General features: G+C 42.8%; 1 protein-coding gene across 2 annotated transcripts in view; it reads right to left on the bottom strand.

Annotated features, from left to right (window-relative positions):
* The window catches only part of CHD1 (chromodomain helicase DNA binding protein 1), an 89,999-nt gene that overhangs the window by 52,967 nt on the left and 9,110 nt on the right, over positions 1-27,922 (bottom strand). For both annotated transcript variants that reach the window (XM_056112469.1, XM_056112468.1), the window contains exons 3-7: positions 7,263-7,464; positions 5,798-5,917; positions 4,391-4,455; positions 2,012-2,161; positions 1,611-1,882 (exon numbers count right to left, since the gene is read on the bottom strand). In XM_056112469.1, the coding sequence (XP_055968444.1) occupies positions 1,611-1,882; positions 2,012-2,161; positions 4,391-4,455; positions 5,798-5,917; positions 7,263-7,464 (809 nt within the window). The remainder of the gene's footprint in view (positions 1-1,610; positions 1,883-2,011; positions 2,162-4,390; positions 4,456-5,797; positions 5,918-7,262; positions 7,465-27,922) is intronic.

The following is a 27,922-nucleotide window of genomic DNA, read 5'->3' as shown; positions in this document are numbered from 1 at the left end:
TCTGCGCCCGGCCCCCTACTCCCGCCAACACCCAAGAAGATATCCTATCACGTGTGATGACGCGATAAGACATCTGAGGGCAATATTCCAAGGGAATTACACAAACATCACCAATTATGTAGAAATAAATGTCATTTTCTAGCTATAGGGATATGGTAGGGCTGGAGAGGAAGCACAGCAGGTAGGCTTGCACGCAGCCGACCCAGGATCGATTCCTCCGCCCCTCTCGAAGAGCCCAGCAAGCTACCGAGAGTATCCCGCCCGCATGGCAGAGCCTGGCAAGCTCCCTGTGGCGTATTCGAGATGCCAAAAACAGTAAACAGCAAGTCTCACAATGGAGACGTTACTGATGCCCACTCGAACAAATCGACAAACAATGGGAGGACAGTGCTACAGCCAGTGAAGGGATATGGTAAGTGTGAGGAAGTGGATCCAGCTGTTCAGGACAGATTTCCAGTTACGGATAAAAAACAAAAAAAAAAAAAACCCAGAGGATGAGTTGGTCCAGTATCATGACTAGCCTACACTGCTATGGCTGTACTTGTAAGATGTTAAGGCTAAGTCCTCATCACTAGGAAAAAGCATTGGTTTACCTTTGTTGTATGAACGATATTAACTAAACTTCCTGGAGGAAACATAACAACATACTAAGTCGTTACAATGTACACCTTAAAGTTACACATCCTCTAAGTCATTCCCAATAAAACAAAGGGGGAAAAGCTAGTACTTCAAGATAAGCAAACAGACCTACATATTTGAGGAAAAAAAAACATATTAAAAAATTCAAAGCACTTCTGGAATTTAAACGTGCCCAAATGACAGCTATAAGCACAGAAGCAAAAAGTCTAAAATACATAAATTAAAATTTTTCTGGGGCTGGAGAAAATGCCCAACAGGCTAGGTGCTCGAATTGCACACAGCTAACCCAGGTTCTATCCTTGGTATCACATATGGTCTCCGAACCCTGCCAGAAGGGATCCCTGAGTACAAAGGCAGGAGTCCTAAGCACTACCAGGTGTGGTAAGAGAAAAGAAAAAAAAAATCCCACCCACTCACACCCCCTTAATTATTTGCAATGTGGGAAGTGAGGTCAAGAGCACATTAATATTCTAGGAAAATACTAAGACTAAGCAAAGAATATGCTGGGGGTCACTGCCCGTAGTCCTGGGGGGTGAGGCATGGGGCCACTCGGGGCAAATGCCACCAGGATTCCACATAATGTTCCTGGGAGCAAGTGTAGGGGGGGTGGAGGAAAGGCGTACCGTCCCAGGGAGCAAACTCGAGCCCTGTACATGCTACGCACGTGCTTTCCACTTAATTCACCTCCTGGCTCTACAACAGACCTTTTCTTATCTTAATGGAGGGAGTGTGGGTGAGGTCACACCAGCAGTGCACACGGGCAGTCCCTGGTCCTGCGGTCCTAAGCGGGACGGGGACTTCAGCCAGGGCTGCAGTCGATGTGGCTGTGTCAGAAGCACCTTCCTGCCTGCACCGCTCCTGACCCTAAAGCCTGCTCTTATAGGCAATAGAAAATCACCTTCTTAGCTTTCAAAATTTTACCAATCTTCAAGAAATGGGATTTACTTTAGTCAATATCGTTTTCTAAATACCTCCTTTCCTCCCAATCCGACAATCCATAAACCGTTCTATGGTTTCAAACTCCTCCTCCTCTGGCTGAGGGACATCCTCTCCACACACTTCCAATAAGTCATCAGAGTCTGTTTTCATTTCTTCGTCCTCCTTATAGCTAACATTGACTGTTGCTTGGCGACGAGAACTTCTCTTATCATTATCATAATCTTCATCATCATCCTCCTCCTCAGATGAATCAATCTGTCTCTTTTTCTGTCCAAGAATCTTCTTTCCATTTTTTGACTTTGATCTGGAAAGGACATGGGAAACGTGTGTCTTACATAAAGACTGACATAACACAGTATCTGAGAAACTGCAAATTAAAAGAATGAATACATTATGTACTCACTTGAAGCATCAAAATAAGAAAATTACTTACCTGTTTTGAGGTTTTCTGCTTTTAACTTTGTTTTTTGGCTCATAATCAGACTCTGTCTCATCACAACTGCTTTTTTCTCCTTCTTCTTCAGTTCCAGAATCTGAGCCAGACGGTGATGGAGATCCCGACCCAGACATCTGCCAGTCTTCACTGTACAGAAACAGACCAAATATCTTTATCTACATCACACTGCACACTCTGCCTTTGATACTGAAGCACAAGCAGCTAATATGAAAACACCTAAGCTGGGGAGAATGCTCAACAGGTTGAGGAAAAGGTTTTCACGCAGAAGGCCCAGACCTGATCCCTCGCACTCTCCACGAGCACAGAGCCTTGTGCCTTGCAAAGCGCGGCCTCTCCAAAAGAAAACAAAAGTTGCTATTCCAACACTAAAATTACCTAAAAAGGTAAAGGTAAAGGCCCTCCCGTTGATCGTCGATTTGCTCCAGCGGGCCCAGTAACGTCTCCATTGGAGACTTTGTTGTTATTGTGTCTGGCATATCGAATACTCTCGGTAGCTTGCCGGGCTCTCCGAGAGGGGCGGAGGAATCGAACTCGGGGCGGCCAGGTTGGCCGCGTGCAAGGCGAACGCCCTACCACTGTGCTATCGCTCCAGCCCTAAAATTACGTAAATGTTGAAAAAAAAACACTACAAATATACACTGATTTCTTCCACAACTTGCATTTTGCTATCATTTAATTATACCTCCCTGAATGGCAAGTGAGTAAATGTTCTTTTAATTTTAACTATAGATTAAAATGTAGCATGCCTTTTTTAAGTTATGGAATGATTTTGAAAACCCTGCAAAATGACGAGTATTACCAGTTTTACTATTTGGGGGCTAGTCTTTTTAATTCCTATCAACATGGGGAAAAAAATAGCCTAATGCAGGCGTTAGTATTTTATTATATAGTAAACTTCAAATGAAAGAGATTCACGGAATTAGTACATATCCCCTATCACACAGTTACCGAGTCCTGCCCCACTGCGCTCTCATTCATGATCCTGCTATGAAGCCTTGCAGGCGAGGCGCTCCGTCTCACTATGATAAAAGCATGCTAGAGAAACAAATTCTTTTTAAACTGTTGTTGTTCAGGGCTTACTCCTGGCTCTGAAACTCGGGGATCACTCCTAGTGGACTCGGGGGTCTCTGTGGGGCTTGAACCTGGGTTTGCTACCGGCAAGGCCAACACCTGGGTCGGCCGTACCCACTATACTCTTACTCCGGCCCCTAAGAAATTCTTTTTGGGAGAAGTCACACCCAGCGGTCCTCTGGGGCTCCTCCCGGCACTGTGCTTAGAGAGCAAGGAAGCTCTGCAGGGCCAGGCACAGAATCCATGTCTCATCTCAGACCTCTGAGCTAGGAGCTATCTGCCTGGCCCACAAATACTTATTTTCTAAGAAAATCTTTGTAGAGTATACATAATAGAAGAAGCAAGAGGTAAGATACATAAATTCATAAATTTTAAATATTTTATAAGGAAGACTATCAACTCCAATCTATTTGTTTAAAAAAACTAACTTTACCCATGCTGAGTCCAGAAACTGCTTAGTGAAGAGTTAAAACTAATGAGACAAACAGCAGGTAAAAGTACGTAATAAATTAGAACATACATTTAAAAACTTAGCCATAATGCAGTATTAGCAACAAAGGGATTAAAAATCTGACAGTGGGGGGGGGGGGGTGGCATAAAGCACCTTGCACAAAGCCAACCTCAGTGTGATCCCCAGCTGCACATACGGTCCCAAGCACTGAACCCAAAGCTAGCCCTGAACCAAGGTATCTGTAATACATGTTCTTAAAGAAGGAAAAGTATAGGTACATGACAACAACAGAAATAAAAGAACAAAGTTTCACATTAGAGTTGCTTAAGATACAGTGTATCAAGTGGGACAATGCTCAGGGATCACTCCTGTGAGGCTGGGGGACCATAGGGGTGCGGGGATTGAACTTGGGTTGGCTGCATGCAAGGTAAACAAGCACCCCACCCGCAGTCCTTCTCCAGCAACAAGAGAAGGAAATTTTATAAAAACAAAGGAAATAATAAAGAAAAGTACTAACAAAATGTAACACAACCACCCCAGATCAATTAGTCCTGATTCTTACATTTCTGTTTCCAAAATTAAAGATTTTCTGACACTAAGTTGATCTTCGAAATTAAAAATAGGAAAAGGGAGAGAAAATGCAGGAGTACAGCGGCACAAAAATCGCAGCCGCATCGGAAAGAGAAATGCGGACTGATGGTTCAAATTGGCCTAACAAACTGCTACAAAGTAAGAACGTATAAAAGCCCCCTTCGGGTAACGGTTCTCCCATAAATACAATGCCATTAGGACTCCTGATATGAAGAAGTGATCAATTAAACAAAATGACATACTCTTTATGCTTTTTCCTTTTAACCTCACTTGAAGAGTCATCGGAATCGTCACTGCTAGAAGAATCCTAGAGAAAATAAACAAAGTCAATGTCACTAAAGACCTGGTATCAAACTTCCGCCTGTGGGACTCATGCTCACTTTACCAGTAACTAAAGTTCGTTTCACGCATTTAGAGTCATCTAACGTCTTTAATTAGCACAGAATATCATTCTTCAACCTATCAATGCAAAGGAACTGGGTAAGTATCACAATGTTGTTAGTGTGTGTAATATCATCTGCATTCTCAAGGAAAGCTTTATTGCCCAGTATGGCCTTAAAAATAAGTCTTAATTGTCGGCAAAGCAGAATTTTATTCGGTATTTTCCCTTCCCTTACTTGAGCTTCCCACAAGCGTCTTCCTTAGTGCTAACACGTGCTCCGATCCATAAGGAAACCATCTCTTGGGGATGCTCCCCACCCTCCTATCGACAACTGTTAGTAATGTTCAGAACAACTGACCTAGAGGTATGTTAATTCTTTACATGTATTTGTTTATATTTCCTTAATATACGCACATAATTTTATTTTTAGTTCTCCTGTGATGAACAAATGCACAAATACTCATCTTACTTGTTTTATAGTACTCCCTGAAAATGAAATTACTGAATCAAAGTACATCTATATTTCAGGATTCTTGATATATGTATTAAGATGCACTTCTTGTTTCTTATTTTGCAGAATCTGCTTGTTAATACAAGCAAATTAACAAACTGTTAGTACCGACCTAGTCTGAAAAACTGCTGCACACTTTAATGACCAAGCATATCCATTTTTATTTGGGGAGGTTTTGGACACACCTGGCAATTCTGAAGAGCTACTGTGGCTCTTTGCTCAGAGGTTAGTTCCAGGGTGCTCAGGAGACCAGGGGCAGCTGGGACGGAATCTGGGTCTCATGCATGAAAAGCAAATACTTGGTGCTCTGCGGTATCTCAGACCATAATCTCAAAGTAATAAAAAGAGGGAATGGGAAGGCGGAAGAAAGCTGAACAGTCAGCCCCCTGGCACCACATGGTCCCCAACCATCAAAGGGGGCAGGTCCAGGAGGCCCAGGGCTGTCCCGGCACTGCGCGGGTACCCCAGGTAATCCCTAGCACCTCAGCGCCTGAGCAGCACCACGTCCTCAGGCCTCAGCACTAAGCAGTTGGCTAGAACAGTCAGCAGGCCACCCCTGAAAAATAAATCGAACAGAGGACGGAGAGACTGTCCAGGAGGCAAGGCACTTGCTGTGCATGTGAGAGAAATCATTTCAATTCCTGGCACTGCAAGCGAACGGTCCCTTAAGCATCACAAAGAGAGGCAGATCCTTGAGCAGAGAATAGACGCGAAGTGCCACCAGGTGCAGTTCAAAAGCAGCTAACGAAAACCCACCTCTTCTGATCCACTGTTGGACGAAGTCTGCTGCTGCTGCTGCTGCTGCTGCTGCTGCTGCTGCTTCTTGAGCATTGCAGACCTCTGCACGGCCAGAATACTGGGGTTAGATTTCCAAAACTAGAATAGAAAGAGAAGCCAAAGAACAAAGTAGGGAATAAGTGAAAAGGGTGTATTTACTAAAAAGGATACCAAATTTCTGTCTCCAAAAAAGGTGCCTACTTCCTTAACCAAATCATATGTACAAAGCTATTGCTGTGAGCTACAATTAAATGCCGAGCTTTCGTTGGACATAAAAATGTCATCTGTGCTGTTTCGTAAGCAGGCAACATTAGCACCTTCCCTATTGCTAAGAAAGAGGTTTTTAAAACCAAGTCATAAAATATAATTAGTGCTGCTTGAAGGCTATTTTTCAAATTGGTATGAGGTAAAGATAAAGTGCTTACAACAGGCTGCAAATCAATTATGTCACTAAGCAGTTTTAGTTCCGCTTTTCTGGCAGCATAATCTTCTCTGAGGAAGAAACCGTACGCTGACTTACACCCTAGACGAGCCATCACGTCACTCTGAATGAAACTTGTACACCTCTATACACTATTATGCTAAAGACTAGTCTTGGTGTACAGTACACAGAAACTTTTGCAATAAGAATGACCTTTTTTTTAAATTAGTCTATTCAACATTAGCAAAGTCAAAACCAAAAACACCACAAAACTTCTATGCAAATACTAAAATATTATACACTGTAGAATCCAAGATCTTACAAACGCTTTTATCCACAGTGTCAGAAAACTTCTTCCTCAAAAAGAGAAAAATATTCAGTTTTTGAGTGTTTATTCTGTACTCGCTATTTTAAAATTGAAAACGCTTCTCGACCAATCCAGTTAGTTCAAATATATTTAGCCAAATTTAAGAAGCACTAAAATTAAATTTTCAGGTATAATTATAGCACAGCGGGAGGGCGTTCGCCTTGCACGCAGCCAGCATGGCCAACCCGAGTTCGATTCCTCCGCCCCTCTCGGAGAGCCCGGCAAGCTACCGAGAGTATCTCGCCCGCACGGCAGAGCCTGGCAAGCTCCCTGTGACGTATTCGATATGCCAGACACAGTAACAACAAAGTCTCCAATGGAGACGTTACTGGGCCCGCTCGAGCAAATCGACGAACAACGGGAGGGCCTTTACCTTTAATTTTATTTTCATATGAGCTAAATTTAAAATGCTGTAAACCAGCAGGGGCCACAGTGATAATACAGGAGAGGGGGCACTTGCCTGGCATATTAGGTTCCTGGCACCACCTACTGTCAAATCACCTCCAGGAGTGATTCGTGGGTGCAGGGCCAGGAAGAATCCCTGAGCACTGCCCGAGGGGCCTCAACACAAACCCTCCCGAAAGGCTGTAAACCAGTGTTAGAAATTCCCCCAAGCTATGTAGGAATCTACCCTCGACAGACACGTTGGTCCTTACCTCAGCTCCGTCAACTCTTGGTGGCTTCGCTTGGACTTTGTTCTCTCGGGATGTGTCGGACTCGGACTCTGATTGGCTGCCTGACTCCGACCCGGAGTCGGAGTCGCTGCTTCCTGAGCGGCTGCTGCTCCCATCACTGCTACTTGCAGAACTCGACCCAGAACCAGAGCATGAAGCTGACCCGGAATCATCATCCGACTGGCTATGATTTGAAAAGAAAATCAATTCGTCACAAATCTTATTCTCAAAAGTCATTCAGATCCCAAATCATTTAAACCTATTGGTTTTCTATTTCAACCCTATATGGACAAGCAAACTTAAAAAGAATTCATTTTAATCTGTTAAACTTACAATCTTGTCCCAAAGGAGTGACAGAACCTACAAGAGAATTCTGGGCTAGGCACTTGTCAGTCAAAGTAGCTTAACGACACTATGAACTGAAGAGTTGATTTAATAAACGATTCTATCCCCTACAGTCATTAGTCTACAGGGTGTTTGAATCTGAATTACTGAAGTCAGAGAGAGTGTTCGGCAGGTAGGGTACTTGCCTTATCCATAACTGTCCCTGATTAGAACCCTGGCACCATCTATGGACTTCCAGAGCACAGCTAGGCAGGACGGGCCAAAGCAAACAAACAAATCTGAATTATGTATGAAAAACAAAGGCACTAAGATATGGGGTGTCACACCGACATGCTCAGGGGTCCCTTCCAGCTCTAAGTTCTGCGGTCACCCCCATGTTGTGGTGGCAGAGGGCGGTGAACCTGGCAACCATGCAGTATCAGAGATGGAGCCCAGGTCTCTTGCATGCAAAGCATATGCTCTATCTAGCAGAGGGACCTACTTCAGCACCCAAGCTTCCTGTCCTCATCTGTAGTTTTCAGAAATGCCACCAGATGGAGGTATTACTCTAAGAAAACACGACAAATGTCAACACCTCGTTTCTAGATGAAGACAAAGACATAAATCTTGGCTGCAGGTATCATGCAGCCGAGACCCCTAGGTGAAATACAACAATCTTCGCACTTTCGTCAAAGGAAACTTTTTTGGAGCATTTTCAGTGGTTTAATCATAAACAATACAAATTAAATTATTTCAGTTCTGCTTTGGGGCGGGGGTTGGGGCTCGGGATGAAGACAACCGAAATATGGTGGTGGGAAGGTCTAATAGTGGTGGGATTGGGGTTTGAATATGACACTTAATCAAATATCGTGAACTACTTTATAAAAATAAAATAATTTTTTTAAAAGCTGGCTGGAGCTTTTGGGAGCTGGAGCGACAGCACAGCGGGTAGCGCGTTTGCCTTGCATGCGGATGACCCGGGTTCGATTCCCAGCACCCCCTATGGTCCCCCGAGCACCGACAGGAGTGATTCCTGAGTGCAGAGCCAGGAGTAACCCCTGAGCATCGCCAGGTGTGACCCAAAAAAACAAAAACAACAACAACAAAAAAACTGGAGTAATTTGTTTTTAATCTTAGATAAAAGTCAAAATTTAGTGGGCATTGTTTTAAATATGAAAGCTAGTGAAATACCTTTTTATGAGACAAAAGTTTGCCTTATAAAGGCTATGATATCAAGATCATCTTGGTCTCAATTTCTACCCTCTAAGCTACACAGTACTTCTTCGGTTTGTTTTTTAATGGTGAGCTAGAGACCGGCAAGGAACCAAGCATATGCTTTGCACACGGGAAGCCCAGGTTCAATACCTGATACCTAACTGGTCCCCTGAGAACTGGGCAGTAGCCACCAAGTACCGACAATCTTTTTAAAAAACAGTGATATGAAATGTGACTTAAAAAAGGATGCCTTGTGATGCGACCTGGTTCACCCGTGAGGAGAATAATGTACGTGAACAGTGAGTAAGGTGCTCGCCCTGTGCCTTGTTGTGTGGTCAATCTGGGTTTGATCCCTGGCATCACATATGATCCCAGGTCCCCAGGAGTGATCTCTGAGAGCAGAGCCAGGAATGAACACTAAGCACAACCGATGTGGGCCAAAAGCAACAACAAAAAAACGTGTTTTAAACACTTGGAAAAAAATCAAGTAAGCACCAAGAGCCTTTGCACTCCGAAGCCTCTGTGAGCACCCCGAGAAGAGATCACCTAGTTCATAGCCAGGAACATGTCTCAAACACCAACAGGCATGACCCCAAAACAGAAGGAAAAACATTCAGAGAAGAGCGTCTCTTCATAAAATTTTACTTCCTACTGGGAAATCTTATGCCCTACTCTATTTTACAAATTCAGTCAATGTACTGAGAACGCCCATGCCTTCATTCACTGGGACGAGAAAGTCGTCACCATTTCAAGCTAGCTGCAATGGTATGGAGAGCCATCAGTGCCACCCCGTTCTCTATCAGCATCAATGATCCAGGGCCAGGGAGATGGTCAGAGGATTACAACTCCAGGCTCCGGGCTGCAACTCCATGCAATACTTTCCACCGGGCCTGAGCTCTGAAACCTGAGCGGGAGCCTTAGCTTGTCCAGCCAACTAGTGCCACCTGGAGTGGCACCCGAACCCCCTGTGCCGATGTGCAGAAGGCAGCCCCACCCAGAACAGAAGATTCAGGTGCATGGGAGGGAGCACTGAAGAGAAAACCAGTGAGTGGGGGGGACATTTGGAACACAGCTGAGCTAATTCTTTAAAAACAGGAGCAGGGAAAAATATCGGTTTCTTATGACTATCCCGAAGGACGTGTTTCTATTTTGCAGAGTATCGATCACAGCACCTTACACACAGAGACAGCTCAGTAGGGAGATGGGGAAAGAGCTCCAAGTACAGGGTGCACTTTTTGCACCTGGGAACTCCTAGGCTGCTCCCTCTCATGACACGCTTCCCAGAGCACTGCCAAACACTAGCTAGAAACAGCCTCTGAGAACTCTGGCTGTGGCTCCCATACCAAAAATAATACATGTAGATATCTTTTCTTTCTTTTTCTCCAGGTAGAAGCACTTGTGGCTGGAGGAAAAGTAGTCTTATTTATTTATTTTTTTTATTATTTTTTTTATTTAATCATTTTTTTTATTAGTGAAACACCATGAGGTACATTTATAGACTTATAAATTTTTGTGCTTGGGTTTCAGTTATACAATGATCAAGTACCCATCCCTCCCATCCTCAGTGCCCATCCTCCCCCATCACGGGTCCTAGCATCCCTCCCACCCCCCATCCCCCCCCCCGTCCCACCCTGCCGCTGTGGCAGGGCATTCCCCCTTGTTCTCTCTCTCTTCTTTTGGGTACTGTGTTTTGCCAGAGAGGCATTGAGTGGCAATCATGTTTGGTCTATAGACTACTAGGAAAAGTAGTCTTATTTAGTTAAGTTTTTAATTAGCACTGTTGCACTGTCCTCCCATTGTTCATCAATTTGCTCGAGCAGACACCAGCAACGTCTCCATTGTGAGACTTGTTACTGCTTTGGCATATCGAATACGCCACGGGGAGTGCGGGCAGGAGACCCTCAGCAGCTTGCCAGGCTCTCCGAGAGGGATGGAGGAATCGAACCTGGGTCGGCCGCGTGCAAGGCAAACGCCCTACCCACTGTGCTATCACTCCAACCGGAAGTTTTTTATTAAAGAAAAAAAAAAAACACCCAGTCTACAATGCTTTAATGACACAGCTGTTTTGTTAGAATGCATTTACTTACAGTATTTTAAGAATTTTTATTTGGTTCTTAGTAAGATTAAGTTTAGACCGGGAGCATTCTCAGCTGCCACATCACAACCTGTGACATGAACATACTCTCTCCTAACATTTTTCTAAATAAAACTATTTCACTAAAAAAAAAAAAAATTAGACTTGAAAAATGAAGTAATAGCTTATCTTTACTGCTACAGAACAAATTCTAGGACATAACTCAGGTTGGAGAAATGCCAGAGTACTCACTGGGCTGAGCATATGCAAAGCAAGCTTTGCACGCAGAAGGCCACGGTTCACGCCCAGCACCACAAGGTCCTCTGATCACCGCCAAAAAATACCCAGCACAGAGCCCAGAATCACCCAGGAGCAGGCACTGAGCACAGCAGGGTGGGACACCTCCCTCAAAATGATTTGTTTGCTTCCTTTGTATAAGGAGGAAAATTTGCTTTTTTTTTTTTTAAACGCAATGAAAAAACGGGCAGAATAGATAGTACCACAGCTGAGGCACTTGCCTTGCATGCTGTCAAACCAGTTCAATGTCCAGTACCCACATGTGTACCTCAACCCCAGCAATGCCAGTGGCATTCCAGGGCCCAGAGCTAGAAAGAGCCCCTGAGCACTGTCAAGTGTGGCCCAACGCCCCACCCTCCCAAACTGAAAAATAGTAACACATAGTGCAAGGTAAATAAAGATAAAGTACAATACAGTTGAATGTTTACTCATGCTTGCCTTGACCAGCTGCCTGCTTCTGTCTCCAGCTAATGAACGCAATCCAAACAGGTCTGCTCAAGGCACTGGACTAGACACTCCCTCGGAATCAGGGAGGCTCCTCTCTTCCTTCCCCATATCCACCTTACATCTTTGTAAAAACAAATTTTCCCATCGACTTTCCTGGCTGCCCGAGGTTCAACTCATGTTCAACCTATTTTTCTGTCTTCTGTAATTCCTGGACACGGCTACTATCCAGCGGGACAGAGCCCACATCAGTTGCTCTTCTAAGAACCACCTAAAGCCGGTTGGCCGACAGGAGGCGCTCGCAGTCTGCCTCTCTGTGGGGTTCAAGTCTGATCTGTGGGTTCAGGTATTTTCATCCCGGTACATTCACCATCAAGATGTTCATCAGTTCTACAATAAATGTTCTCAGCAGCCATTGGTGATTGTAAGCTTTATCTATTATCTCTTTAGAGGCAGTCAAATGCCTCTAGAGGCATTTTATTAGTTTTCATTTCCCTGGTCCGTAATTCTTGACTATTAAGTGAAATATTTTTATAAACAGGAACAAATTTGCTAACCCTGAAGCACGCAGTAAGAGCATACTTCATTTCATTTCCTTATTTGTCAGCTTTCAAAATGAGCTAAATTGCTAGCATCCTTCAAACCAAACCCCGGAGTTTTGTTGTTTTGATTTTTTCTTGGGCTTCGGAGCCGCGCCCTGTGGCGCGCAGGCACTATTCCCGACTGCACAGGAGCGATCTCTGGGACGGCTCAAAGGACCACAGAGTGCCAGGGACAAAATGGGAGTCGGCCACAAGGCAAGCACCCTACCTCCAGCCCCAAATCACTAAGATTTAAGTATTGTTATGGATTCCTAAATCGAAAACGAAGGAGTTTTCATTGTCAGCATCACTGCGATGCCAAATCATTCCATCTTTGGCCAACTGAAAACCCTTCCCAAGTCCTTTTCCAAGACTAGATCTCAAGCGTTTTTAACAGTGATGACAAATAACTGCAAGTTACTCTCAAGATGAAGCAAAACGTTTCTTGCGCCAAACTATAACTTACTCATCTCAAAGGTCAGAGAGAGATTACAGTGGGTAGGGTGACTGCACTGCTTGCAGTCGACCGGGGTTTGATTTTTAGCATCCTATGTGGTCTTCTGAGCATTGCCAGGTGTGCCATCCCCCAAAAATTTAAAAATCAAAAAACCTTCCCTTCAACTGGGGGAAAAAAGGCTACTTTCCATTTCAATTGGAATAAATTATAATCACGTAATAGATGACTGTACTATAATTCCTGGATTGGTCATTAGGTTTTTTGTTTTCTTACAGGCTACACCAAGTTCTGTGCTCAGGGGACCATACAATGCCAGAGATCAAACACAGAGCCAGGAATAAGCCCCGGATACTGCCAACGTGTGGCAGCCATATAAAAAAACTCCACCACAGAATCATTGAAAAATAGTAACATTAAGAATGTGATCACTAAATGTAAAAGTTCCTCGCATTTCCTTGCTGTTCAGGAATAATAACTCCCGCCCACCATCAGTTTATTGTTTTAAAGTCAACAGAACACAATTATTTGGGAGGTCAACAACAGAATGTGATGAGTTACCTACTTTCCTTCTGCTTTTAGGGAGCACTTTGACATCATGTTGCTTTACTACTGGCTCATTTTAACTTCAGAGCCACAGCCAAGTTTAACTTTCACTGCCATCCCTTCTTCGCTGTCCTCTCCTCCTAATTTTTTAGCAGTTTCAAATGACAAATGAGAAGGTTTATGCCCCTCACTTTTGTAACTAGCCATTACTATTCTTTATTCTTATGAATGATCCAACATACAATCACCCTGAATATCTATCCTCTTAGTCAGTGTCGCCCCATTCACTCATGCAACTGCACAGACCCCATTCTATAAACCCATCGAGCCTCAACTTCCCCCTCAGAGATGAAAGACTTTTGCTTCCTTTCCCCTTCCTTTAATACTATACAAACGGACCACAGTATAGCTTTTGATTTCCTCAGCGAATATTAACACAGCCCTGGCAAGCTACCCAGGTCGTATTTGATGTGCCAAAAACAGGAACAATGTTGGGTCTCCTTCTTCTGACCCAGAAAGAACCTCCAGCGAGTTGGGAAAGACGAGAAGAGAGGCTGCTCAAGTCTCAGGTCTGGGACGAACGGAGATCTTAACGGCGCCCACTCGCGCAAACTGACGAACAACAGGATGACAGTGACAGTGAACCTTGTACTCAGATCTTAATTTATAAATACTATCCTACATTTTCATAAACCCCTCGCTAAAACTGGAATGAGAAAGGTACAAGAGGAGCCTAAACAATTTGCTGAGCCCTAAAGAAAACCAGGCAGCAGCATGAAGGATGGGATCACATGCTCTGCACCACACGGCTCCTTGGCCGTCACCACGAGCAGCCCCTAAAGCAAAAAATGTCAGTCCTAATGTAAATATGGGGACATGCAAACGTATGCTTACTGAAAATGACATAAGCATCGCATTGAAAGGGCTTCCACCAACCAAATCTGTCTTGAGCATTCATTATGAGACAACACAGAAGTATTAATCGGTAAGACAGAACCCAAGACCACACTGACCAAAGGCAGGCGGGTAGACATATAAAAGATGGTGTGGGCTGTGTGTCCTCCCGCCTAAGAAACGCAAGCGCTGTGACTACCAGCTGGTAATAGAGGACGATGGTAGCACTAGCAGCGCTGCAGAGCGGGGAGACGGACAAGACTCGCACCTGAGCAAGCGTGACTGCTCACTGCTCCCAGGAAGACGAAGTCAACCTTAGGGTCACCAAAGGGATCAGAACAAACATGGATCTGTCTAGTAAGAGGGCTCGAGAGAGAACAGGAATAAGGTGCCTGTCCTGAGCTGAAGTGACAGTGCAGTGGGCAGGGCACTTGCCTTGCATGTGGCTGACCTGGGTTCAATCTCTGGCAGCCCATGTGGTCTGAACACCAACAGGAGTAGTTCCTAAGTGCAGAGCCAGGAGTCAGCCTTGAGCACCACGGGGTGTGACCCAAAAACAAAAACAAAACAAACCAAAAAAAAAAAAAAAAGATGTCTGTCTTGAAGATGGTCAATCCCAAATTTTTTATTTTTTCAATCCTAAATCGTTGATACTGCCTATAATTACCAGAGAGAGAGAGAGAGAGAGAGAGAGAAAGAGAGAGAGAGAGAGAGAGAGAGAGAGAGAGAGAGAGAAAGGGGGGATGGGGAAAGGGAGGAGGGAAAGGGAGAGGAAGAGTGAGAAAGAGAGAAAAGAGAAAAACGAAATGAATATCCTTTACATATCTGTCGGGGTCTTACATGAGTCATAAGCACCGACCCTGAGCCACATCCCAGTTCATTAAATTCATTGTTAAACTGTTTTAAGTTCAAATTTTGGAGCGTTTTCTCAAGCTTAAACCCATACCAAGCTATGTTTAAGCCTCACCCTTTGTAAAACTAAAAGGTTTACTTTTGCACTTGGGATAAAACAGCTACAAGGTGATTTCTACACATTTCTCCAATTTCACTCATCTTAAAAATCGCTCTCATCTCTATTTTGTTGCCCACCTTACCTTCAGTGCCTGCATTTCTCCTCTTTCTCACCTCATAATCCCAATTTTATAACCAGTTTCTCCTGACCTGGAAAGTGTTTGTTAATCTCTACTCCCTCTCTGTCCCTAGCATTCCTGTTCTGTTCACCCTTCACTTCTCAGACTGGGTTTTTCTTAGATCTCCTCCATGAACTACGTCTAGCACTGGCTTGAAATAAGTCACTATGTGTGCAGGAATGTGTGTATACATATACGTACATATACATACATATGTATATGTGCAGATATATACATGTGTGTAATTCATATATATATACATATGTGTGTATATAAATATCCCTACTTTCTAGCACTCTACCTAACCTGGGAAACATACTTGGGACTTAGTATCAAGCAGAACTTCGCCCTATCACAAAATCACAAATCATCCTGTTCTTCGTCGACTGCCTCCAGCAGGCCCCAGTAACGTCTCCTTCATCCTAGCCCTGAGCTTATATTCAAGGCTCTTTAGGAGAATGAGACCCATCATTGTTACTGGTATTTGGCAGGATCTGTCTAAAGCCCTATAACATGCCTAAATCTTTCAGGCAGATTTTCTCATTCTTTCCACTGCGTTTCTTTACCTTTACTTTTGTACTTCTGGGTTTCATCTTCCTCTAAGTGCAAATGTCTGTGGGGTAACAGTTTCAAGCAGCTTCTTCCGAAAAATCAAATAACCGGAAATACTAGGTGGCCTCCCATGTGGTCCCATTCTAAGCAGCAGTGGCTCCTTACAATGACTTTCTGATCTCCAGTTCACCAGTCACCCCCCCCAAATATAGATAGCTGCATTCATTTACACTGTCTGCTTGGTTCTGATCATGCTCCCACTTACACTTCAATTAAGACCATGCTTAAATCATGGCTCCTCACAGAGTTCTTAGAATGTGTTCACACCACATTCCATTCCACCCTTACAACAAAAGCATGTCCTTAAAGATACAGTAAGTTTTTCTAGGACTCTCCAGAGGAGACTCCTCTAGAACCATCGCCATCTTGAGGGAGACTGAGTGACAAGGATGGACACCCCATGTCCTCCTGTCCTGAAGACCTAGAGCCCTCAGAATAGTCCCTACACTGCCAGGGCAACTTCCAGCCTAATGCTCACCACTCTGGTTTTGTGTTCTTTTGGGGGATGGTATTAATGACTAAATAAATAAATAAATAAAGATAAAACCTCTCCAAACAGCAGCACTAACACATATAAGACTGTCAGTACATATTTACAGATGATACACCGAATAGACTAACTGGAGCACAGGCATAAATCAATTATTCCATTTTAATCATCTGATATGTGGAGCCAAGAGATGCACAGGGGTAAAGTGTCTGCATTGCAAACAGCCAACTCGGGCTTGATCCCGGCATCCCATATGGTCCCCCAAGCACCACCAGGAGTGATCCCGAAGCACAGAGCCAGAATCAGCCCCGAGCACAGCTAGGCGCGGTGCCCCACTCCCGTTAAAACTCTTTCCTCCACGTGAAGTGGCGTGCTTGAATTCTACCCTGTCCCTCTGCATGCTACAGCGTGAAACTGGCTACCGTTAACCTGGGGCGGGGTGACAGTGGTTAGGAGTATCTGCCCTGCACACAGCTTACCTGGCTTCAATCTCCAGCACCTCCACAAGTGACCCTGAGCTCAGAGCCAGGAGTAACCCTGAGCATTGCTGGGGGTGGCCATACCACCCCTGGCAAGACAAGAAAAACTATTCAACTACCCCACTCGTCACAGATCCTGGAAGGGCAAATCTCACTCGAGAGTGAAGTTTAGGTATTTAAGCCTGTGCTCTGGGAGTGCAATTTAAACCTGAGACCTTTAAACCTGAGACCACGCAGCACAGCGTTTGGGGATAAGGGGAGGAAAAGGAGCTGGGAGGGGCCATACCCGGCATTTCTCCTAAGCTACTCCAGACTCTGTGCTTAGAAGGGACCGCATGTGGTCCCAGGGAATCAATATGAGAAAAGCTCAACAAAGCAAGCAGGCACCTTGCCTCCTGTACCAGCTCTGCTAACTGCATGCCTCATACTGGATTCTTCCATTAAAGTGCTAAAGTCGTGTCTGTGAAACAAACGTCTGAAACAGGTCTTGTAAAATATGATTTTAATGCATCTGCCCAAATGACTTCTAAAAGTGCACTTCTATGTTCATTGCGGTACTATTCACAATAGCCAGAATCTGAAAACAACCTGAGGGCCTGAGAACTGAATAAACTATGGTACATCTACACAATGGAATACTAAGCAGCTATTAAGGAAAATGAAGTCATGAAATGTGATGGACATGGAGAGCACCATGCTGAGTGGCATGAGTCAGAAGGAGACAGGAAAAATCAGGGCCAGGAGGACTGGCAATGGTTGGAAGCTTGCCACAAGAGTGTGTGGTGTGTGTGTGTGTGTGTGTGTGTGTGTGTGTGTGTGTGTGTGTGTGTGGCGGGGGAGGGCTTGAGGGGACAGGTGGGAGGGAGGAGAGGCTAAGGACAGGTCAGATAGAGAAGGAACCAGTAATAGTTCCAACAATAGTTGGAAATTATTGCTCTGGAAAAAAAACTGAGTGCTCAAAGTAGGTAAACGGATATACATGCCAATCTTTCAGTGTCAGTATTGCAAACCAGAATGCTGGAAAGGGAGGAAGAGAGAAAGTACCTCCGACAGGAGCAGGTGAGGGAGGAGAGGGAAACTGGGGACACTGATGGAGGGAAATGGACACTGGTGAAGGGACGAGTCTTGGCACATTGCATGACTAAAACCAATCACGAACAATCTTGTAACTGTGTATCTCACTGTGATTCAATTAAAAAATTTTTTTAATAAAATTAAAAATTCACTTGCTCATTAGCAAGCACTGAAAAGAGGTTTCCTGGAGCAAAAGGCTCTTGAAAATCAAAACTTTTGAAAATCAAAGATATAAACATGAGCCAAGTGCTGGCTGAGGAATGGGAAAGAGGCAAGACTCCAGGAAGAGGGGCCCACACAGCTCAGTGTAGAACTAATCCCAGACTTGGCCTCCTGGAAAATGTGCTCTCTTTCCCATCCACTGACACCACTTCTTGATCTTTAACATGATTCAAAAATATACATTACATAGAAACCGTGGCACATTTCCCCAGGCACCGATCGCTGTTCCAGGCCATTGCAATGTTTAATAAATACTTCCCAATATTACCAGTTTTTACACACACCCTCACCACTCGTATTTTTCAAAATGACTCTGGGTTCTTAGTTACCTGTAGGAGATGGGGAGGTTGCGCCTAACTACGGGGTGCTCAAGGCTTAGTCCTGGCTGTGTTCAAGGCCAGGGAACCATCTGCAGAGCCAGAGATCTCTCTAGTTCTGGTCAGTGATGTGGAAGGTGAGCGCCTGACCCAAAGAACGACATCTCTCAGGCCCCAAATTCTACCAACCATGACTTACATCAATGGAACTGGAGAAACAACCTGAAAATTAGCAGACACTGAACAAATGCAAGTAGAAAATCACAAATCAATGGCCAAAGGTCAAAGTTTTTGAACCATGACCTATATAATACATTTTGCCCCATGAGTTAGCATGCACACACGTGTACACATACACATATACACATATGCAGTGCAACTAAAGAAGTTTGATATTTAACAAAAGAGACACCTCAGCATACAATATTTTTTCACTTAAAAACATTCCTGGGTAGAGGGCTGTGGCTCAGGGGTAGAGTTCTTGCCTGCCATAAGTGTGGGAGGCCCCTGGTTCCAGTTTCCACCCCACAGCAGCAAGTACAACTTCTTGTGCCACAAAACAAGCACCATCCACTGGAATACAACAAAATCTGATTGTTTCCCTAACAGACTGCAGCTCACTATTTAAAAGGCATCGGTCTAGAACAAATCACTTGGAAAACGAGAGGGGTTCATTTGATAAGATCAGTAAGACCCATTTTTAAATTCTATAAAATCACACTATTAAAATTTATTATTTACTATTTTCTACAACAAGAACAAAATAATTCCCAAAGGTTCGAGAAGATCCAGTAGTTTTAAAAGCCTGTTACTGCGATTGATCCATTATACTGAACAGCAGATGGAAGAGCTCCTTTTAACACGAGAAATTATTAATCCCAAAACAAATTTTATTATAAAGTGAACTGTTCTTGGGCGGGAGGAAAGTCACATGCCACACAGGCAACAGGAGTTCAGTTTGCAGCCCCCACCACCACCCCCGCATTAGACATGATGCCAAGAAGTGAAAAGATTCTTTTGAAATAAACAGTGCTTAGAGTACAAATGTGGTAAGATGCTATGACATTCAAGTCTCCAAATAAATAAATGGGAATAAATAAATGAGGAAACTGATAGTCTAGGGAAGGGCAGCAATAAACCCAACTAATTTAAAGCACGATTAAGTTTAGTGAAGGAAAGGCAGTAAATTCAAGTGGCTCTAGAAAAGCGTCACAACATCAGGTCTAGGGGCTCGAGCGATAGCACAGCGGGGAGGGCATTCGCCTTGCACGCGGCCAACATGGCCGACCCAGGTTCGATTCCCAGCATCCCATATGGTCCCCCGAGCACCGCCAGGAGCAATTCCTGAGTGCATGAGCCAGGAGTAACGCCTGAGCATCGCCGGGTGTGACCCAAAAAGAAAAAAAAAAAAAAAACCCAGGTATAAAACGAGTAGTGGGGAAGACAGAAGAGAGGGAAGGAGACAATTCCAGAATCAAGTTTCATAAAAACCCATTAAAGTTGTTCCTACTTGTAACGCCACTACTTGTAACAAGCAGGTAGAACTCAATAGTACTCATTTTACCCTTTGTTGTTACCTACAAAGCAGGTACATATTGAAATTTTTCACTTCAAAATAATCTTCGAAGCATTTAAGGAAAATAAGGGATACTAGGCAGAATTTAGAAATAAAAGTAGACTAGCCATAAAATGAAATGTATTGAAGCTAAATGACAGATGCATGCAATTTCATTTTATTGTCACTACTTTTACATAGATTTGAAAATATTCTTAATTTTTAAGTTAATGTAAGTAATTAAATGCCTAATTTTAAAAATGATTTAATTTTTCTAAAAATTTAAAAATATTTGTTTTTAATTACTTTAATACTGCAACAAAAAACAAAGTTTATATCATTGTTTGCTTAACTTACTAAGAAAGTTATTTGTAATTTTGTTACTAAGTTATACCATAGTTTCAAATATCCAGAGCAATGATGGTTGCAATTATTGAGTCTTTTAATAGAAATAAGTAAAATAACTAAGATAGCATAATACGATTATAATAATCTACTGCACCCTGGCTTAGTCCTTTAAGATACAATGCACACTGGCTTAATCCTTAGTATACAATGGATTGCTAAACCACAGATGTATTTCAGCTGTAATGTAAGACATGAATCTGATCCCTGACACCAGAGGGGGGAAGAAAAAACTGCTGAATAAAATATTTTCATATTAGTCACTGTCACTGTCTTTGTTGTTACTGTGTTTGGCATATCAAATGCATCACGGGTAGCTTGCCAGGCTTTGTAGTCATAAGTAACACAATTCATTTAAAAAAATTTTTTTCCAGATCAAACTTCTTCCTTCTATAAGTACAATTCAGGGTTTAGTCATTCAGAACTAGGAATACAGTTGTAGTTGTGTCAAATGGTAAGAATAATATATCTATTTCAGGCATAGACTGAGGTCTTTGATGTAATTAGTGCAACGTCAGGGACTGGGGTGGTGGTAGAGAAGCCAGGGCGCTTGCCTTGCACACAGCTGGACCTGGCATCCCATATGGCCCACTGAGCACCTCCAGGAGCCAAGAGTGATTCCTGAGCATTGCTAGGTGTGCCCCTGCCCTCCCAAAAGAGAACACAATGTCGTCATTCCCCAAAGGCTCCAACCTTCACATAAGAAATACTATAGTATAATATTTATTACCTCCTAACCTTTTCCTAAGTTTATCAAAATACTTCATATGCAGAAAAATTACATTACCAGGGCCTTTATAATATTTTAAGATCATCTAAATTTTAAACAATCTCCCTCCAAAAATACCAAAACGACATTGCAATATTCTACATCAATGTAAAAATTAATCATTCTTATCAAACTTAGCTCTCTATCTTTGTACTACCAATCATTCCCTCCGTATTTACTGTACCTACCTCACACTACAAAGAATCAAGGCTTACATCTGCTCTTTAAAAGCTTTAGAGAAGAATCGCAAATTCGGTATTTCATATGACCTACCCCACAGCAGTTGCTCAATCATCTTAAGGAAAAAGAAGGTGATTTCTAAAAGTACCACCAGGAGAGAAACAGTTCATTAAGAATGGAGTTCCTGGAGGGCTGGCGATCAGAATGGGCTGGGACGTGGGGGAAGCCTGGACACTGTCCAAAGGAAGCAGGCACTCTGGGAAAAGTGTGGCATGCCAGATATGAAACGACAGTTCACAAATCACTACCTCAATAAAAGGCAAGGATTGAAAAATTAAAATCTGTCTCTTTTCAAAACAATAAAAATAGCAGGGCCGGAGCAGTAGTACAGTGGGGAGGGCGTTCGCCTTCCACGTGGCCAACCTGGGTTTGATCCTTGGCATCCCATATGGTCCCCCAAGCACTGCCAGGAGTAATTCCTGATTGCAGAGACCTCTGGGTGTGACCCCAAAAGCAAAATAAAATAAAATGAAATAAAAATAGGCCAGGGAAAGGTTGATCAATGGTGTGGGAGGGGGGGAGAGTGAAGATAAAGGAGGGGTCATTGTGACAAGACGAGTGGGAAATGATCACTCTGGACAAGAACTGAGTGATGAAAACAGGTCAAGGGACATACAGGATAACCTTTCAGCATCGATATCGCAAACAGTAACGCCTAATATGAGAGAGAGAGAGAGAGAGAGAGAGAGAGAGAGAGAGAGAGAAGAGAGGTGTCTGTCATAGAGGCAGGCTGGGGTGCAGGGTGGCTTGAAGGGGTAGGAGGGAAACTGGGGACACTGGTGCTGGGAAATTACACTGGTGGAGGGACGGGTGTTGGAGCATTGCATGAATAACTTCAATCATGAACAATTTTGCAATGCTCTATCTCACAGTGATTCAATAAAAAATAAACTGAAAATAGGGGTCAAGTGATGGTACAGGAGGTAGGGTGCTTGCCTTGCAGGCAGCCAACCAGGCACCCCCATATGGTTCCCCTCCCCCCTCCCCCAGCCCCACTAAGATACTGAGTACAGATCCAGGAGTAAACCCTGAACATCGGTAAGTGTGGCCCAGAAACAAAAAGAAAAAAAAAGTTCCCAACATCAAGGATGTAGCTAGAGGGAGAGCATCGGCCTTGCATATGTGATGCCCTGAATCCAATCCCTGGGACTGGGGTGGGGCGTGTGAAGGCGAAAGCAGGGTTTTCATTCCTTTTGCCAGTGCAAATTAGAGATCCAAGGATGTGTGTACGGTCTAGCCTGAACTCTGCTTGTTCATGTATTTTAATCTCAGTGAGAACTTAGATCTGACTTGACCTAGCTAGCAACACTAAAAAAAATCTCAAACTGTCACCTTTAAAGTGGCTTTCAACATGAATAGTGCAGTGGGCAGGGAACTTGCCTTGTGTGTGGCTGACCCGGGTTCAATACCCAGCATCGCATTTGGTCTCCTAAGTAGCACCCAGAGTAATTTCTTAGTGCGGAGCCAGGAGTAACCTTTAAGCATAACTGGTGTGGCTTATGACCCAAAATAAAGTAGATTTCTGGAGGCAATGTGTTGGGGCAGGACGTCCCTCAAGATCACCGTTTTGGGTCTCACATCAGGAGGAGTAGAGGAAGGGGTAGAGGGAGGCTGCTAACCACCCCAATCTGGCTCCACCCAGCCTAGATAGCATACTGGCATTGCATTTCTTCACCTCTTCCTAAGTCACCATGAGCACACAAAGAAGCCACACAAGAAACACCTCCAGACTGCACAAGTCACAATGGAAAAGCAATGAACAAAGATGTGAGCTCTGAAGACTCAACAAATAATTACGAGCTATATTATCTCTCTGATGAGGAATTTAGAGAATTGTCGCAGATGTTTAAGGAGCACAAAGAAACAATGGAACAGACAAAAGGATACGAGAGCAAAAATGAAAAAAAAAAACTACAAACAATGGCATATCTAAAAATCTGATAGGTAAAACAAAAAACTCACTGGAAGGCCTCAGCAGCAGAGTAACAGCAGCGGAGACTAGAATCAGTGAGCTCCAAGACCAGGTGAAGAAAACCACCAGACAACGCATGATGGAAAAAGAAAAAAACTCAAAACAAACAACAGTTGACAAGAGAACTTTGGAGTAAATTCAAGAGAAACAACATAAGAATCATCGGTCTTGAGGGCTGGAGCAATAGCACAGCGGGTAAGGCATTTGCCTTGCATGCGGCAAACCCGGGTTCGATTCCCAGCATCCCATACAGTCCCCTGAGCATCACAAGGGTATTCCTGAGTGCAGAGCCAGGAGTAATCCCTGTGCATCGTCAGGTATGACTTAAAACGCCAAAAAAAAAAAAAAAAAGAAGAATCATCATCATCATCATCAGAGTCCCAAGAGGGGCAGGAAGGCAACCCTGATAAAGAAGCAATAGTCAAAGAGCACTGATGGGAAGTTCTCAGAGCAAAAGGGGACCTGTGTCCACACCCATGAAGCCAGAAGGGGACCAGCTGAAAGAGATCCGAATAAAAATACTCCCAAGAAACATCCTAATCAGAATGACAAAAAGCATAGATACAGAATACTGAAAGCAGCAAGATCAAAGTAAGAAAATTACATTCAAAGGAGCGTCCTGGAAATTTACAGCAGATTTACCAAATGAAATCCTCCAGGCCTAAAGACGATGGTGGAATATAGTAAAAAAAAAAAAACTCCCTGAAGTGAAAGCGTCACCCGAGTACTTTACCCAGCCAGAATCTCATTCAGATTTGAAGGAATAACACACAACTTCATGGACAAACAACTCAGGAACTTCAGACTCAAAACCATATTTACAAGAACTAAAGGGACTACCTTAAGAATAGGTGAACCCTACAAACACACCAAACTCCTGCAGAAAGATTTCTGCTTATGCGAGTTATTCATATCACAACTTTTATAGTTGCTCACACCAAGAACTTGACTCAACGGAGTAGGGAGAGAAAACCAGGTGGGTCAAGGTACTTACCCAAGGCCAACCCCAGTTGAATGTTGGCACTGCACATGGTCCCCCAAACCCCTCAGGATAGAAAGCCCAGGTGAGGCTCGAGCCCCACCTGACCCCACCCCACTAGAAAAAGAGTCTGCCAGGTCCAACAGATCCCCAGGAAGGCCCCTCGAGCAGAACTCTGGTCAGTCCACCCACGGCTGACAGCCACGGGCAGCTTGATGTGCATCCCACTACGCAACTTTTTGTTTCTTCCCTTCACCTGGAACTAAATTATAAAAAAACTTCAGCACAATATTGTTTTTTATTTACCCCATGTTGAGAACTAAAAAACAAGGAGATCCAACAGTCTTCATTAGTGAAGCTGTGAATTTGAATTCCTTTATATTCTCCCCCGCATGTTCCTGTAAATAGAACTATTGTACTCCCCTCTCTTCATTCATACTTCTGAATACACACCATTTGTCATTCAGTTTTCAAACATCATTGATCATCAAGATTATGAAAATGGCATAAAAACTCACCCTGAAGCACATTAAATTACTCCACCAATTTGCTTCTATTTCATTTTCTTTTACCTGACTGGCTGTATACTCCACGGGGCCTCTTGAATGAGTATATTCATTTATACAACTGCATGTGTAATCCTGCCTATTCCTTTATCACCTCTAGATTATTCGTTTATTTATAATTCTAAACCCAGCAAGAAATTGAATCACTTCAAAAGCCTAGCTTCACATACAAGCATATGTGTACACAGTCTCCTGGGAATCTTGCAAAAATGAACATTCCATTTATTCAGTAGACTGGGATACACAGGGGAGCTTTTAAGGTAAAAGATTTTTGTATTAATACCAGGATCACAAATAAATTTTTATGTGCATGGTATTATGTCAAGAGTCATAAAGCTGTGTACCACAGAAGTCAAACGTAAGGTATGCAATTTTCTTAAATGACCCAGTATCACCAGGACCAAAGTGCAACTTAAGTGACAGGTGAACATTATTTTACTAAAAATTTATGGCATAACTACACTGGAAAAATTTGGGAAGTAGTGTTGAACTATTAACTGTAAAACTAAAAATGTAGAACTGTGCAGAAACTGTATTCTAGTAAAACTGGCTTAGAAATGTATGACCTGAAAACTGTGAAAATGTATTTCGTGCATAAGTACATGAAAGATGATGATGGAAGTCAGGTTTCTCACTGCTGGAAGTGAAAATTACAATTAAAAAAAGTAGGATGACTCTACTGAAGGACTGCACTGGAGACATCAGTACGAATTCATATTTACCTAAATATGTTATTAAAATGGGCAAAACAACTAAAGATGGGACAGTCACAGCTGTGTGTGTGTGTGCGCACATAAAAGAACGACCTCTGTCTGCTTTGTCTACTAACGATCAAGAAGCAATAAAACCTATGAAGCAATGAGTATAACTGAACCCACATCTTCATTTGGAATACCCTTTTCTCCAACAAAAGAAACAAGGACTAGTCAAAGAACTGGCTGATTCCAGGGCAAAAGAACAGAAGCATGTAAAAGAGACACCAAAACTAATGTAAGAGAACATTCCCAATGAACATGGCAGAAAATGAGGAGGCAAAGAATAAAACATTTACTGAACTATAACTTAAGTAGAAATTACACAGACAAATGAGTAGACAGGAAAGAAATTATGACTTCTTCAAGGAAGTCTAACCTATGTAGAGATTTCAGCAATTGACGAAATCCCCACCTCAGATCTTCCATAGACTTGCTCCCTAATACAACACAGAATTCAAAAAGAGAAATTTTACAATAAAAAAAAAAAACCTGACAAATACTACCAATGCCAAGTAATGAAGGTTACTATCAGCAAGGTCAGGTGAAGATTATGCAACCCAAATGTGGTTAAATGAGATCCTCATCTCTGGATAAAAACAAGCCTCACTTAGTTAAAAAAAAAAGAAAAAAAAAAAACAAGAAAACTGGAAGACATTACATAGGATACCTGGCCGGTTTTTCTCAAGACAGTTAAAGAACATATGGAAGATTTAGAAACTCCCAGACCAAAGAACACCGAGAAGATTTAACAGATTAGGTCATCATGGTACGGACTTCTATAAACAGAAAGACAACAACAACAACAAAAGAAATAAAAATAAACCCAAAGTAGTAAGGCTTGTTCAAAGTCTGGAATTTGAACATGTAAAAAAATATTTTCAAAAAGTGCCTATAAATCTGGTTTCCCTTCTGGAAAGCAGGGAATCAAACCCCGCTTACATCACAGTAATTTGTGAGGATCAGCCCTGACAATTCTGTGTGCACCAGGGCAGGTGCTGGTTCAGTCAGTGAAAGCGCAATAACCACTGGTTGGTTGCATTATTATTCTAACAGGAGAAACAAATATACCCAAACTCTCCCTGGTATGTGACGGTCCACCATGAGAATCTTGAAGAGTCCTCAAAAACAAAAGCCATGTATACTAACATCAGTAACAACAAAATAAGGTGAGATGCAAAATGATTAGGATGATTTCAGGCCAACTGCTTTATATGTGCATGCATAAATATTTATCCTAACTACAAATCACATCAGTCTCATTGAATTGAAGGTGTTGACTCAGTAGGTGCGGCTTGGACCCAAGATTCTCCACTTCTAACAAGCTCCCAGCTGTGCTGCTCCTAGGATCACAAATGAAACACTAACTTGGATATTTCTGTATGTTTTACAATTTTACCTTTTGAAAGCAATTTTAAAAAGCTTGCCATTTTTAAAAAATAATCACAAAAAGTGTTTTCACTTTAAAACACAAAACTAGGGGCTGGAGTGATAGTACAGCGGGTAGGGTGTTTGCCTTGCATGCGGCCAACCTGGGTTCGATTCCCAGCATCCCATATGGTCCCCTGAGCACCGCCAGGAGTAACTCCTGAGTACAGAGCCAGGAGTAACCCCTGTGCATCGCCAGGTGTGACCCAGAAAGCAAAAAAAAAAAAAAAAAAAAAAAAACCACAAAACTATACCAAATCTAACCTAGCAGGCATCAAGATCTTATTAACTAATGATATAAAACGAATTACGAGTTAAAGTGCTTACTTGTACGTGGCTGAGCTGGGTTCAATCCCTGGCACAGGCATATGATCCCCCAGCACTGCCAGAAATGATCCCTAAGAGCAAAGGAATAAATCCTAAGCACTGGCAGTGTGATCCAAACACCAAAACAACAACAAAAATTTTAAATGAGTTTCAAAGTAACGTTTGCCCATACACCTATGTACATAAAAGTAATGTCTTCAGAAGTCCTGAGTTTCTTTTGTCCTTACCATAAAAATTTTACAATGTAGACTTGCTAAAATCTTAAAATATAGTGAAAAATTTATTTTGTTAAGGTCTACCTGGAAAGTTCTTACTTACAATGCATTTGGTTCTCAATGGAAAAAAATGGTATTCTCTTTAGATTTAATAAGAACATTCAGAACATTTGGAGAGGAATGGGTAGGAAAAGATGAAGAGTGCAGACACTGAACTGTGAAATAGGGATTAACAAAAAACAAAATGAAAGAGTAATACTTTCCTGCAATTAATGACATCA

The sequence above is a fragment of the Sorex fumeus genome, unplaced genomic scaffold (assembly GCF_029834395.1).
Source record: "Sorex fumeus unplaced genomic scaffold, SorFum_2.1 ptg000018l, whole genome shotgun sequence".
Classification (NCBI taxonomy): Eukaryota; Metazoa; Chordata; class Mammalia; order Eulipotyphla; family Soricidae; genus Sorex; species Sorex fumeus.
The sequence above is the reverse complement of the archived record's forward strand: the minus strand, read 5'-3'. Positions and strand labels throughout refer to the sequence as shown.